General features: G+C 35.4%; 1 protein-coding gene across 2 annotated transcripts in view; it reads left to right on the top strand.

Annotated features, from left to right (window-relative positions):
* Positions 1-14,450, top strand: part of Cda5 (Chitin deacetylase-like 5) — a 58,292-nt gene extending 43,842 nt beyond the window's left edge. The window contains exons 12-16 of one of the 2 annotated variants that reach the window (XM_046625715.2): positions 680-905; positions 7,360-7,489; positions 8,717-9,024; positions 10,557-10,755; positions 11,494-14,450. In XM_046625715.2, the coding sequence (XP_046481671.1) occupies positions 680-905; positions 7,360-7,489; positions 8,717-9,024; positions 10,557-10,755; positions 11,494-11,658 (1,028 nt within the window). In that variant the 3' untranslated portion in view covers positions 11,659-14,450. Of the gene's footprint in view, positions 1-679; positions 906-1,989; positions 2,216-7,359; positions 7,490-8,716; positions 9,025-10,556; positions 10,756-11,493 lie in introns of both variants that reach the window. The other variant, XM_046625714.2, reaches the window with a different exon arrangement.
* The last annotated feature ends 692 nt before the right edge of the window (positions 14,451-15,142 follow it).

Genomic DNA, 15,142 nt, shown 5'->3' with positions numbered 1-15,142 from the left:
TGACATTCTCTATCGTCGAATAATCTGATATTCTTCATGCATCGTACGAATTTACACCGTACAATAATTATCGTAAGTTTATTCCGTTGGTAGTATTGTTTCATCAGAATTACACCCGCGACGAACAAACGAACAAATAATATTTGCAGACACAGCGTGCGACGCAACCAGCTTCAAAATTATTACTACTCAAAATCACCACAAACTTGAAATCGAATCAGGAGAGTTACCGGCTCGAAAATTTTTTACAAATTTGTATTTTTCGCTGGAATTTGAAAACAGAGTGCGATTGACGTGTGTGTATGAAAAAAACTATAATTCAATCTGTAAATCATACAATTCAAAAAGGTCTTTTTCACGAATTACTAGACAGAATATTTTTTCAAATCATCTGTTCAATTTCATAAAAATTTTCGTCTAGCGTGCTTCACTTTCAAATCGTCAAATTTCTGAATTTTCGATCCTGTAACTTCTCTGCAACATTTGCCAGGAAACTTTCTAGCACACAATTATTCACAGTTGACGTAAGAAAAATTTCAGAATCACAACAGAAATTTCCAACGCATTTTGAATATCTGAAAGTGGATACGGAGAACAGAGAGAACTGACGTATTTTGATAATCGATCGCGGCACTTTAGCTGACGATGAATTGTATAAAACGGATTAATATATCTGTAGGTGGTTTGCTGCCTGAAGAGATTCCTCAGCTAGTAATTTTAACGTTCGACGACGCAGTAAACGATCTAAACAAACAGTTGTACACCGATTTGTTCGAAAATGATCGGCTAAATCCAAACGGCTGCCCAATAGCGGCAACTTTCTATGTGTCCCACGAATGGACAGATTATAGCCAGGTACAAAATCTTTACGCTGCCGGTCACGAGATGGCGTCGCATACCGTTTCGTAAGTTCACGTACCAATTCCGATCAAAATCCATCAGAATTACACACACATTTGTATCTCACGTCATCCGCTACCCGGATTGCGGATCGAAAACGAAAAATGGGCAACGAAACTTGCACGACCTGTCCGGAATCGGTATCAAAAGACTCCGGAAAAGGCTGAATCAAACACATTGCTCAAACCATAATTTCAATTTTCCAACAAAAAGTTCGCAGAATTTTTAACAGATTCAACAGGTTTCGTAATTTGACCGTCATCATTTTTTGTTTTCGAATCCCGGTTGGGTGAAAATCGCGTATAATATTCTTCGAAGGCTTGAAGCTTCGACGAGGGCAACTTGACTTGATAATTTCAAAACCGATTTTGAACTTGTCATAAATTTTGGGATTCTCAATAATGACGATTTTGTCACCGATAATTTACCCGTACAAACCATAACGCAGAAACTGATCCTGAAAAATTTGAGTCAACCGGTTTTTAACGATTTTGTATATTTTTGCTCAGGCCTTTTACGGAATAATATATGTGTAATACGCGCGTCTAGGCGAAGCTGGTTGTCTAATTGCTCTCATTCCCTCTGTCTATCTCTGTTTCTTTCTGTGTTTTCTCAAGCATTACATATTAATACTCGAGCCGATTTTCTCACGCTCTTTTAGCTTTCGCTCCGCGGTGTTCACGACTAGTATTTACCGATTATATCATAATCGTCGTGAGCGTTTTACACACATTACAACGGTCACTTCAAAACACATAAATTGGAAAAATAAAATGAAAATCGGCAAGAAATCGGCAAGAAAATCGGCAAAAAATCGGTACTTCGATGTATTTTCTGCGAGGCAACTAACACTGAATGGTGATCGCTAACATGTTTTTTTCTTTGTGTTCTTTTTCACTCCTGAATTCCTAACACTTCCGACCTGATCTTCTACGCCTAACCTGAAAACTGTCTGTGATCTTCACCACTCTCTCTTTCTTTCTCTCTTCCTCTTTCTGTGACTTCGATCGCTTGTTACTCGACGAAAATCCGATCCCTCCGATATCCCGAATTCCCGGTCGATCAAAACCGATTCCGGCAACGATTCAGGGGGTTACACGCCAGAAGAAATACCGCAGATGGTCCTCCTGACTTTTGACGACTCTGTAAATGACCTCAACAAAGGTTTGTACGCGGACCTGTTCGAAAAAGATCGAAAAAATCCAAATGGATGTCCAATCTCAGCAACATTCTACGTTTCCCACGAGTGGACTGACTACAGTCAGGTGCAAAACCTTTACGTTAATGGTCACGAAATTGCGTCCCACACAGTTTCGTAAGTACAAATAATTGTTAACCTTTTACGTGCACCAATCCGTAATTTTTATTTTCCTTTGTTTTTTTTTTTGTTTTTTTTGGCTCGAGAATTTTCAGCAGTTTCCTTAAATTGATTTTTTCAATCAGCTTCCAATCTTAACGCACCCGATCGCTTTGTTGAACCCCATGAATTACGTTTTTTTATATTGAAAATAAGGCACACTTTCGAAATTGAACCGCAATTCTCTCGAGAACATACAGAAATTTGATTTTTGAAGATCCGAAACAATTTCTTGGCTTTCGACTTGCGTAACTTTTAATTGCGTAGATTCAATGTTTTCGGATTACAAACGAACACTGAATTTTTTGTATATCGATAATATTGTACCTGCTGGGAATATAATTAAATTTCAAAAATTCAAGTCATCATTTTACACATATTCCAAGATTCTGATAGGCAAAAGTTCAATTCAGTTTTAGGCGATATACAGAAACCTTTTCGGTTACAGACCCCAAATATTCGCGGAATGCAAAAATCTTAAACAGCAGGATTCGGCTCTCTGATTCTCTGGGGCTCTATTTTCAAAAATATTTCCAGTTGTACAAAAAAGTATCAATTCTGTCGATCTGACAATGTATAAAACAAAAATATGATACCGCGTCTGATAAAATTTTATGCCACGTACTCTGAAGTTCTTACGCAAGAGAAAGAAGAAAAAGTCAGCCATTATAATTATATTGTTTTCACTCAGGCAATTAACCAAATATTCCCAAATCCGTACGGTTTACAGTCGGTTTTTTTTTTCACCACGCTATTCGAAAACAAGGTTATAATTGGATCGCATCCGCATGATAACATAATAACATTACACCAACTTCCTCAATATATTTATATATAAGGAAGATAATTCTCTGGGATAAAGTCTTTAATTGCCAATTATTGTTGTTATTATTATTAATATAGCTATTACGTAGGAGATTTCGCGTCTCGATCGAAGCAAAGCTCTCACATTGTTAAAACTGCGTTGCCTATAATTAGCTGAAATAACATTACGCAACATTGATTATTATAGTCAAGTTATTGTACAACGTACTCAATTATTATTATTATTATTATTATTATTATTATTATTATTATTATTAGTATTATTATCACCGTATCATTCGCACAGAATTATTGAGAAGAAAGAAGACACAAAACAAAACGATAATAATCATTATTAGTAGCGCAGTGAATGTCTTGACAGAATATTTTATTTGATGGATGTAATTTCAGTTACAATACAGTCGATGAACGTTGAACACTACATTTTACACAGCAACATTCTTCGTACAAACCGCGTTCCTTTACACTGCGTGATGCAGTATATAAATAGTTTCGCAGTCAGTAAAAGGATAGTTCAACTTACCAAGACTCGGCAGTCGACCTTCTGACCTTATAATTCCTGGTGAAAAGCGTGACGTACGAACACGCAAATGCCTAGATATAAATTCCCACTTTGTTACGTTCAGTAAAATATTCAGAGATAATTTTTGAAAAAATTTCGTTCACGAACAATTCTTTCGTGAGTGGCTCAAAAGAGAGAATCAAAACGCAGAAATTCCCATACCAAATTATAGTAATACGGTTTTGCATAGAAACCTGCAAAAATTTCGACGTTTCAAAACTCGGAATAGCAAAAAAATTCACGCTCTTTAAACGTACTGAGAATTAACGTCCGCTCAAGCAGAATTACTTGAAATTTAGATTTCTATTCACGAATATTTGATTGAATAAAGTTAATCGAATACCTCTGCATTTTTTTTTTTTTCATTTGCCATCTTTTCAATTACCGCGTGTATATTTAGTATAATTTTTTGTAATCACAAGAGTGGAGGGAAAAATCTTTCGTCAAGAAAATTTCGTCACGATGTCGTAATTATGTATAGTTGCATATTTTTGTCACGATGAGGTAATAAATAGTATGTACATTATAACGTAACTATACCTCGTCCAAATCGGTAGAAATTGACGCGAGAGAAACGAAAGACAGGAATAAGAACTAAAAAAAACAACTAAACATAAATCTATTTTATCCGTTCTACTCGAAGGCTATTTGAAGCTGAATCGCGCTCAGAGAGATAATTATCGTGCAATAGAATTGCACACGACTAACAATAAGCTCAAGATTCTTTGTGCGTGGAATTAGCGGATAATTTCTCATTGTCAGCGACTTTACAAGGCTTTCCCATCATCAAGGCTCGTTTTTGTTTTTTTTTCTCGTACTTCTTTCTTCTCAACTAAACTTTGCAATATACTCGTACAGCCTATAGCCGTACATTGTAGTTCAGAACAAGGTGACGCAACTTGAACAGTTTGTTTCACACATACACACAGATTTGTCTTGTGCCAGTTATTATTGCATTGCATTGCATCGCATCGCATCGTGTTGCGTTTTGCATGGACAAAGTCGTCTAAAATGGTAACAACTCGATTCTGCAAACTCGGACAATGACGTCCAGGATCGGCGTGGGTTAGTGTGGGAAAAGTAATAAGCCGAGAACCAGAACGCGGTAGTTTATTTATATTGTAGCCTCTGGTTCTCCTCTCGAGCAGAACATTGCAGTTGATAATCCCACGTAACTTGATAACTCGTTTATCTTCTGTGAGTATTTTACAACTCGATGCGGTTCCCGGAGTTGACCTTTTATGACGCTAGTCGGGCGATACTTACAAAGATGCTGCTTGGCCAATTAATTATCGATAATTTTTATTAATATTATTAGGTTAGATTTTAATCTACGAAGTCTAATTTCATTCTTGAAAAACCGTTAAGGCTACGAACTGACTGAAAAGCTTTTTTTTCACGATACTGACGGCGTTTAATATTTGATTTTACAACATTGACAACTGATGATACCAAATGGCAATATTGAATTGACTACTCAGAAAAAGAAATCTGTTTCAGCAACTTTGTGGTGAATAATTGGCCAAGTGAAATGAGCCATCGTAGAATGAAATTCAACAAACATATCAGATTTTCAATAATTCTTAAGTAATTTGAAACACAGCATCGATATCTAAGCGTTTATTCGTAACAATTATGTGACAAATACTCAATCTACGAATATCTCGTCAAATGATTCTCGTCAAACGTATGTATTTTTGACGAGACAATTTTCTTAATTTAACGTAGCGGCTAGCTTCAGTTGCACTTTTGAATCCTTTGTTGCATTGCGCTTTTATTTCAATACTTTTTTGACCTAACTCGATTCTCAGTGTCAGATATGAATTTCGATACATTATTTCTAACGCTTCATGGATAATTCAACACAAAATGATAACTTACCGATTATCAATTTTCTAGAAAAATGGTCTTTTTTTGACAGGTCAAATAGAAATTCTGAACTGTATCACAGTAATTATCTCGCTTCTTTTTCATCTGTAAAAGATGAGATTGAAATTAGTAACATTATCGTAACGAAACATTAGGGATAAAATCATGATTTTCTTAACTTTACACTGATTTTAATGAAGATAAGATTTCGAAACATGGCTGCGTTTTGTCTTATTACGTCAAATGATGGTTTTTTCCCAGCATGAATCGTTACGAAATAACGTCACTAACTTCAATATGATGAAAAAAAGGAGGAACGAAAACATCAAAAACTTTTCACCCACGTCGTACGAAAGGCTTACGAATAAGGAACTGCATGTTTTTAATTGTCGAACGTAATATACTTTGACACAAACCTTGGAAAAAATTCCTTACCGCTCTGCAGTCTCTGAAACCTTTAATATTTATATTGGCTGCCATATGTGAACTATTGAAAATCCTCGCTGTAATGCTCATACCTCTGTAATAACCGCGTTCTAAGTTGTATAAGCCGATGCATGCTGCAGCCTTCCTTCAGGCGTGGGAAGCGGGCTTTGCTCTTCAATTACGGATTACGTGCAAATATTAGCTATGAAACGCAGCCTGCATTTTGCCATTTTCGCTCCCTTTTGCGGCGATCTCAAGCTATTTCTTCTTTTCATTTCTGGAAAATTGATCACGTACTTTTCTCTTCGTGAATTTTTCGCAAAGGTTTTTATTTCACATTTTAATGTTTGACCTGTGATAACATTTTACGCCTTATGTTTGCCGGTTTCTATATTAATGTTATTCCGTTTTTTATTAAGAACGTTTTCTTGGGTGTCTGGATTTTTCATTTTCCTGTTTTTACTGTTTCATCTTTCATCGAAATTTAATTGAACACAGTTTTGATCACTCGTTCACCTAGCTTTTCAATTAGTCGGGTAAATTTTATTGAAATTTACATCCTTTCATACTGAACATTCTTTCGATTTTCGATGGTCTAAACTCAATTCCACATACCGATTTATTATCAGTTTTTAAATATTCAGGTTTGTCAAGACTCAAATAAATTAGTTGTAGAAAAAATCTTTTTGATCAAATATTCTCTCAAACTTTCTGGTAATTCTTTTTTTTCATTCGAACAAACCGAGACTGCGAACACATTTGATGAATTTTTTGGTTTCAACCTTCTTAATTAATCATACATATTTACAATGTATTCCCTTTTACTCAATTTTTGTGATGTTTCAAACTGAAAAACCATCCAGTTAAATTTTTGATGTGATTCATCAATGGACTACAATTTCAGGATTCAAGTTTGACAATTCAGTACATTATTTTCTTACCAATGTTATTATTATTTTTATCATTATTATTAGGTGTGTATTTTGCAAATCTATTCAGTGTCACGTTTTTCTACCTCATTTTGTTTGTTCCAATATCAAATAGCTATTAAAAAATGCATTGTTTCCGGATTATGTGACTAATAACGAAAAGTTGTCATGCGATTATAGGGAAATTCGTTATTCATTATACCGTTGATTAATTTAACAACCTAAGTATTTTTGTAGATGAAATAGTAATGATCACAGCTAACGGTTAGTCATTCGTTCGGTGTGTAATAATTATAGACATGTATATTTTCTTCCTTTACGAATTGTTTAATTATAACAATTGAGCTTTCTTCAGTGCTACACGGTTTCTAATATCCATTCATATCATTTCAAAACTAACAAAAACGTATCATACATCATTTTTTTATAATTTAGTTCGAAAAGTTGCGGCAATTGAAGAATTACGTTGTTCACTGATAATCCAATTCCAGGCACAGTTTTGGAGAACAATTCTCTCACCGAAAATGGGCTCGCGAAGTGGCGGGACAGCGAGAAATTCTCGCTGCATATGGAGGAGTGCGTTTGGATGACATCAAGGGAATGCGAGCGCCATTTTTGTCGGTAATTATAGTTTCATCTCGATCCAAAGAATCAAACTTCCAAGTCTAATTCTAAGCAATCAGACTTCGTTCGAACTTGGAAACCCATACTTTTGGATCCTTTATGGCGGATAAAGTGTTGAATAATCAGTCGGTTTTATTCTAATTTAATATCGTCAAATCAATTCATTCAAGAAATTATGTTGTATGCACTGTGATTTCCACGAATACGAAAATGCGCATGCGCCAAATCACGTGATTCTATTGATATAATATTTCATCGACGCGCTGAGGATTTTAGCAAATTATCAGGTTGACCAACTCGGAATCAGTTGCGACCGAACGCTAGCTCGAAAAATTCGCCGAAAAAAGGATATGTTGCGTTAAGAATTTGAGGCAGCGAAAATTTGACATAACTGCATTTAGGTAAACATAACCTCGAAACACTCTCGCGTATTAACGATTGTCGCCGGGGTGACGCCAAAGTTCGAAAGCTCGAAAAATTCGCAGGAGGTTATGTTGAGAACTTGAGTCAACGAAAATTTGTCACGACTGCATTTAGGTAAACATAACCTCAAAACGCTCCCGCGTATTAACGATTGGCGTCGGGGCGAAGACAAAGTTCGAAAGCTCGAAAAATTCGCAGGAGGTTATGTTGAGAACTTGAGTCAACGAAAATTTGTCAAGACTGCATTTAGGTAAACATAACCTCAAAACGCTCCCGCGTATTAACAAAGTTCAAAAGCTCGAAAAATTCGCAGGAGGTTATGTTGAGAACTTGAGTCAACGAAAATTTGTCACGACTGCATTTAGGTAAACATAACCTCAAAACACTCCCGCGTATTAACGATTGGCGTCGGGGCGAAGACAAAGTTCGAAAGCTCGAAAAATTCGCAGGAGGTTATGTTGAGAACTTGAGTCAACGAAAATTTGTCACGACTGCATTTAGGTAAACATAACCTCAAAACGCTCCCGCGTATTAACAAAGTTCAAAAGCTCGAAAAATTCGCAGGAGGTTATGTTGAGAACTTGAGTCAACGAAAATTTGTCACGACTGCATTTAGGTAAACATAACCTCAAAACGCTCCCGCGTATTAACGATTGGCGCCGGGGCGGAGCCAAAGTTGGTCAACCTGTCTACAGACGAAACCTTGTCGTATGCGCACTTGGGTGTTCAGTTTCGCGAAAATGTGACAGTACGCACCACAATGCAGATGTGAATTTTTTTTCTCACATGATTACCATCCAGGTTGGCGGCAACAACATGTTCAAAATGTTATGGGACATGAACTTCACCTACGATTCGTCTATGCCGATATACGAGAACCGTCCACCCAGTTGGCCGTACACCCTGGACTACAAACTCTTCCACGACTGCATGATACCGCCGTGTCCGACCAGGTCATACCCGGGTCTCTGGGAGGTGCCAATGGTCATGTGGCAGGACTTGAACGGCGGCAGGTGCTCGATGGGCGACGCTTGCAGCAACCCTCCGACGGCCGACGGCGTCTACAAAATGCTGATAAAGAACTTTGAACGACATTACACGACGAACAGGTGAGCTGAAAGATAAAGGAATTCATTCCAGTTCGGGGTAAGATTTCATTCTCGGATTATGGTAATTGCAATCGTTGAATTAGTGAACTAATAAGAAAATCAACTTTCGGTCAGTTTGATCGATGCGTAAAAAATTTTATCCATCTGCAATTCGATACGTCATAGTTTACAGTAGGATATGAAAATTTTTGAATTTTTACACCTTCGGCCTATAGCGTTTATAGAAACACTTTGAGAAATTTTATCACAGTTTTGAATTGAATTTTTAATTGTCTTCGATTTCGTAACACTTCCTGTCGTTAGAAAAAATTTGATCTGATGTGTTTTTCAAGTTACAAGGTTCTGGTCATTTCGAATATGAAATTTATATTGAGGTAGATCCTGAAGAACTGCCAAAGAATGCGTCTTTGAAAACAATTTCAACTTTTTAACGGAGAAGCCGAGAAAAAAAATGCAGTTTTGATAATATTATTATTATTTTTTATTGTTTTTTTTTTTTTTGGGGGAAACAGTAGACAATATGAAGTATATCTTAATAATTTTACAGTCAGATGAATATGGAATGATTAATAAATCAGTATAGTTGTTTCAGGGATCTCGAATTTTATAGATACATCATATATATATGAAATAGTTCCAACACTTGGAACACTTTTAAATGATCGCAGGGAAATTACCTACTAAACATTTTGACAGTAATTGACGGATACCGATTTACTAATGGTATAGTGATATGTAATATAACAGTAATACTTTACGCTAATGAAATTAATGAATGAGGCGGAATCGTAACTGCTTTAATAAGAGTTATAATAGTAATTTATGAAATGTTTGTCGCCGACACGTTATGCGACGTATATTAATAATGGTAACTGTAGCTATTTATGTAAATAAAAGAAGTCGAAGTCAATGATTATAATGGCACTAATTATAGTAGAGGGAAATTACTGACTGTTAGTAATTACATTTACAGTAACGAAAATAATTGACAATGACATAGCGATAAAAAAAAAGTCACCGGAAACAGTTGTCGACATTGTTAATTGTAGTAATTCACGATAGCAATTTTTTTAACAATATATAGATATAAAATCAACGATTATTGTGATAATTAGATTAAGTAATTGTTCACAGGTTTGTGACACATTGTAGTTTTTCATGAATTAAATTGTTACACTAACCAAAATATTTACAACGATGTTTATGTACACTAATAAATCAAAATATTTTGGATAATCTATTGTTTAACGAACAAAACATACAGTAATTCTGTTTCTATAATTAGTTGATTATAGTGAGCAAGGTGACAAGATTATGATCACTTTAATATTATAGTTGATTAATTACAGTGACAGTTGTTGACAGTGAAAAAATCATTGATTGTACCGGGGCTGAAATAGTTGAAAATTAAAGTGCCTAGTGTCATCGATGATTGATGATGATAATGATGATGATGATGACAAGGGTGATGATAAAATGATCGGAATGAAAAGTTTATTCAACTTTTTGATTATCTTCTCGTCGTGTTCCAGGGCACCTTTCGGTCTCTTTTATCACGCCGCTTGGTTTACGCAAGCTCATCACAAGGAAGGATTCATCTCGTTCTTGGACACTATTGTGGCGATGGACGACGTTTGGCTTGTGACAAACACGCAAGCGATTGAATGGGTCAGGAACCCGACGCCAACTACGCAATTGGCGAACTTTGAACCCTTCCAGTGCAATTACCAGGTACGCAATCACATGTGACGTGCCTTAAACGTGTCATTTAGATAAAGCTTGTAATTTCTCGCCAAAAAAACTAACTGATTAAAAATGCAATAAAGACTAAATGAGTGCAATGGAGATTATTCGAATTGAATTAGATTGAATCAATGCCCGCTAACTATGGAGGAACAAAAAAAAAACAACATTTGAAAAACAAACGTTTGACATAAAATACTATTCTATATTTTTTTTTTTTTTACCAAAACAGTACCGCGTATCCAGTTTTGATAAACCATACGTTATCTGGTTTGTGAATGAATTATCGACAAAATCCTTGAGCTTGAATTTTTATTTGGCTTTTGAACTGACTGGAATAACAAACTATGCAAAATCATGGTACAGGGTCATGCATGCATATATTTGTGTTCTTATTTATACGTTTACGAACAAATTTAGCTGTTATTAATTTAAATCGGACAATTTATGCGGATTTGGCATCGACTAGAGTTCTTTAATACAATGTAACCAATCTAATTCCAGCAAAACTCACGGTGTTCGGTTTTTTTAGATTCCCACGCGGATAGTTTTCTGATCTCAGAACTCAAAACTCGTCAGAATTTGATTCAGTTATCGATTCAGAGTCTTGTATAATTTTCTGACTTTCCATTTTTGATAGATCCTTAGTTGAACTTCTAGCCTAAACCGAGTTTCACAGAGACTTAATCTTTTACTATTGTTGTTTTTTTTTTTTTTTTTTTTCAGGGACGACCGAAGAAGTGCAACAACCCAAAGGTCTGCAATCTGTGGCATAAAAGCGGCGTAAGATACATGAAGACGTGCCAGCCTTGTCCGGACATTTATCCGTGGACCGGAAAGTCCGGAATACGAAGCAGCCGCATAGACAACGAAGTCGAAACCCATGAATGAGCCGGAAATCGCATAATGACAACGAACATTCGTAATTCTGATAGTAAAAATGAGGGTCCAATATCAATTTGAGGTTGAATTCCCAAGCTTTCAGTGCGATATATTAATATAATATTATATACGTATACGTATACATTGAATTTACGTCGAGTGCTCCAATTAGCATGCGTATAATAACTGTCAGATTTATGATATTGCGTGTGTTCAATATATATAATAAATAATCCGCATATACTCATTAGGATTTATATAATTATATTAAATAGCGAGAGCAAACGGTAAAACTTGACAGATTTTCAGTCCGATTGCGCATGCGCGAGATCCGTCGTATTTTCATGCAGGCTGGCCAACGTAAACTTCAGCAGTCAGGCTCGGCGTTTGAAGGTTATGCGGGCCATGCGAACGGTATTGGGTCGGGCAGGTCTCGAATAACGAATCTAACGATTCGGGAAGGCATGGAAAACTTCTATTAACAACTGACTGATGACTGATTACGGCTACGAGTCATCGTAACAACATACTTTCAATTCGCCATCTAACAAAGGGAATTTCACATTTCGTGCTCCGTGCCGCGGAGTTGGCTCCACTGCTTAGCAGACAAAAATCTTGCCGCCGCACGATCTCGACAGCGAATGGAGATCGAATCTTCTGCACACGCGCAGTCGGTCACTCAGCGTGTCGAGTTTCACTGTTTTATTTTATACGTATTAGTCACGTTAAAATTCACGCCCAAGTGACGATGATAGGTGTAATTAATGACAAAAAAACTAACCGATTTTCTGTCGTTGAGAGAAAAATTTACTCGAAACAAGTTTACGCATATTTCAGTTTTATGATATTCTTTGTGCATAGGATTTATGCAATTTCAGAGTGAAAGTTTGCCCAAATCAAACTAATAGTTACTAAATTTTACCTAATTATACTTTGAGCGAAAAAAATAATTTCTTCTGAATATCAAACAAATTTCTACTCAATCAAAATACAAACCTTGGCTATACGGAATAGAAATTCGACTATGCGTTGCCTTGATTTCGATTCCACTGTTTCTTCTCAGTGTGAATAAATTTACATTGTATACATATATTACAATACGCGTAGCACGTATGTACATTAATCGCTGCAATATTTTATTTTTGCGTGTATGATATACATCATCGTTTTAATACTTAGGTGTAATTTCAAACAAAAACTGCGCTGATAATAACTTACATAAAATATGTAATATTATAAGGCTAGTTACATAAATTATATCGTATATATATATATATATAAATAACTAAATTACGATTATCGTGTTATCAGCGTACTCTATTATATATCTCTTATTATACGACATTATGTAAATATATTATAAGAGAAGTGCCCACGCTTAGGTATAGAATAATCTACCTTATGCGTAACATACATACGTACTTTTTTCCAAACTATACTAGAAATATCTACCTACATTACCATTTTTTCAAGTAGATTTTTATCAATTGAAATGTCATTTTAATTATTATACGAAACCGAGAAAACGTGGCGAAAACAATCCTCATATAAACGCAGACATAATTTATCAACTCAGTGACGTTCAGCGGAAGAAAAAATTTGCATTTCAAATTCACATTTGATTGTCAAATTTTGAAAAATCTTCTGCATCAGGCAAAAAAATGTCCAACAGTTTTATCGAGTCAATTATCTATTATCTAATTTATTTTGTGTTATTTACCGAGCTTGAAGTCTTTGGACCTTCGATCGTTGGCACGAATTCTTTTACTTTTCAACCCAAGAATTGCTCAATCGTTATATTTCTTGATACTTCTCTTTTTCAAACTTTGGGACAAAATATTCTACGCTTGTGTTAGAATTGCTATTTTTGGCATGATTCTAGAAAAACGTCGAATTATATACACATATGTGTATATTCTTATTATTCGTGTACTTATTACGATGGGTATTTTTTCACAGGGGGTTCTTCTGAGCGTTGAGAATCACCACCGAAATACTGATTTCAATCTGTTTCTTCCTATTTTCCGTAATCTCGCATTATTATTTCTGTGATTCTTATAAATATGCGTTTTTTTTTTTTAATAATTCTTATTCATCGGTGCCTACTTTTCAATTGATGCATTTTCAAATAACGTTCTGTGATAATAATCAAATTATCATTGCACAAAAAATGTATTATCCCCACGTATCGATTCGCAGCTGTTTTAAGTCTCGGTGATAAACCGAACGGTGAATTTTTTTCGGATGATATTCGACGATAATCGATGGGAAAACAATTCGAAAACCTATAATTAATAAGCTTTGAACCACCTTGTCGAACCACCTTGCCTTTCGTATTACAATTGACAAATAGTTAGCATTACATACATTAAACGTTACTCACTAAGATTAATAATCATCATTTATTGCAGACAGTTTGAGTAAATACAATATATAGATTATACGTTATGTAATAAGATAATTATTATATATATATATATAATTGGCGCACTCGGTGGCGATACGTATGTGGATATTATAAATTTTAGGTACGCAATGCGCTATGTGTGTAACTATCGAAATTATAGAATTGTGCGAACCATTTTCAGACGCGTAGAAGTTTCGCAGAAACATGTTCCGCAATTCATTTATTGCGTAAACTTATCCAAACCTGCGATTCTCTGTAATTACCGTTAGAACATAACTTATGATACGTATATGAGTGTATGATATTCTTACGCAGACACCGAAATTTTCGGCGATTTCGGGTATGCAGAATATCATGTATAAATATTTGAATAGAAAAATTCGACACAACTGAATCGACCCGAGCGCGATTATTTTTATCCCGTTCAACCTCCGAGTCCTTTTCATCATCTTCGATCATCAACGTGATTTGTTTCTCGTTTCGAGTAATTTTACTCAATTCGGAATTTCTTTATCTCGCTTGCCATCGCTATGATTATTAAATTTTCCAAGTGGAACATCTATTCGGTGAATATTATGCAAGACACAATTACTATCCTCGTTAGTTGTAAACATCTCGGTAGACATTTGAGATACCGAAATTTGCGTGGAAATAATTCTCATTTGAGTCTTGATAAGATTCATCATTTGACACGAGTCATAAGTTTTTACAGGATGCTTGATTATTCATTTGATTCTGACTGTTTATTTTTTGTCATTAGAGTTATGGTTCAGCTTTTTTATCATCACAAGATATTGCGAAATACGAGGAAATTCACACACTAGGTGATATGTCGGAATCTTTGAGATTACGTGTCGCAGTGAAAAGGTTATCTTACAATCAGTGACCCGTGATTTTGTACAGTCCAGATGAATTTCTACACGAAGTGTAGTTGTTTACATGATTCACATCATTCAATTTTCGAATTCTTGGAACATGTTGCGAAATGCTGTACAATCTACGAGCCACGTCATTTCACGTAATTTTTTAAATAACAAGTCCCGGTAAAAAGGTTATCTTCGTGACCGTTCATTTGATACAGTCCAA

This window comes from Neodiprion pinetum, chromosome 5 (genome assembly GCF_021155775.2).
Source record: "Neodiprion pinetum isolate iyNeoPine1 chromosome 5, iyNeoPine1.2, whole genome shotgun sequence".
NCBI lineage: Eukaryota > Metazoa > Arthropoda > Insecta > Hymenoptera > Diprionidae > Neodiprion > Neodiprion pinetum.
The sequence above is the reverse complement of the archived record's forward strand: the minus strand, read 5'-3'. Positions and strand labels throughout refer to the sequence as shown.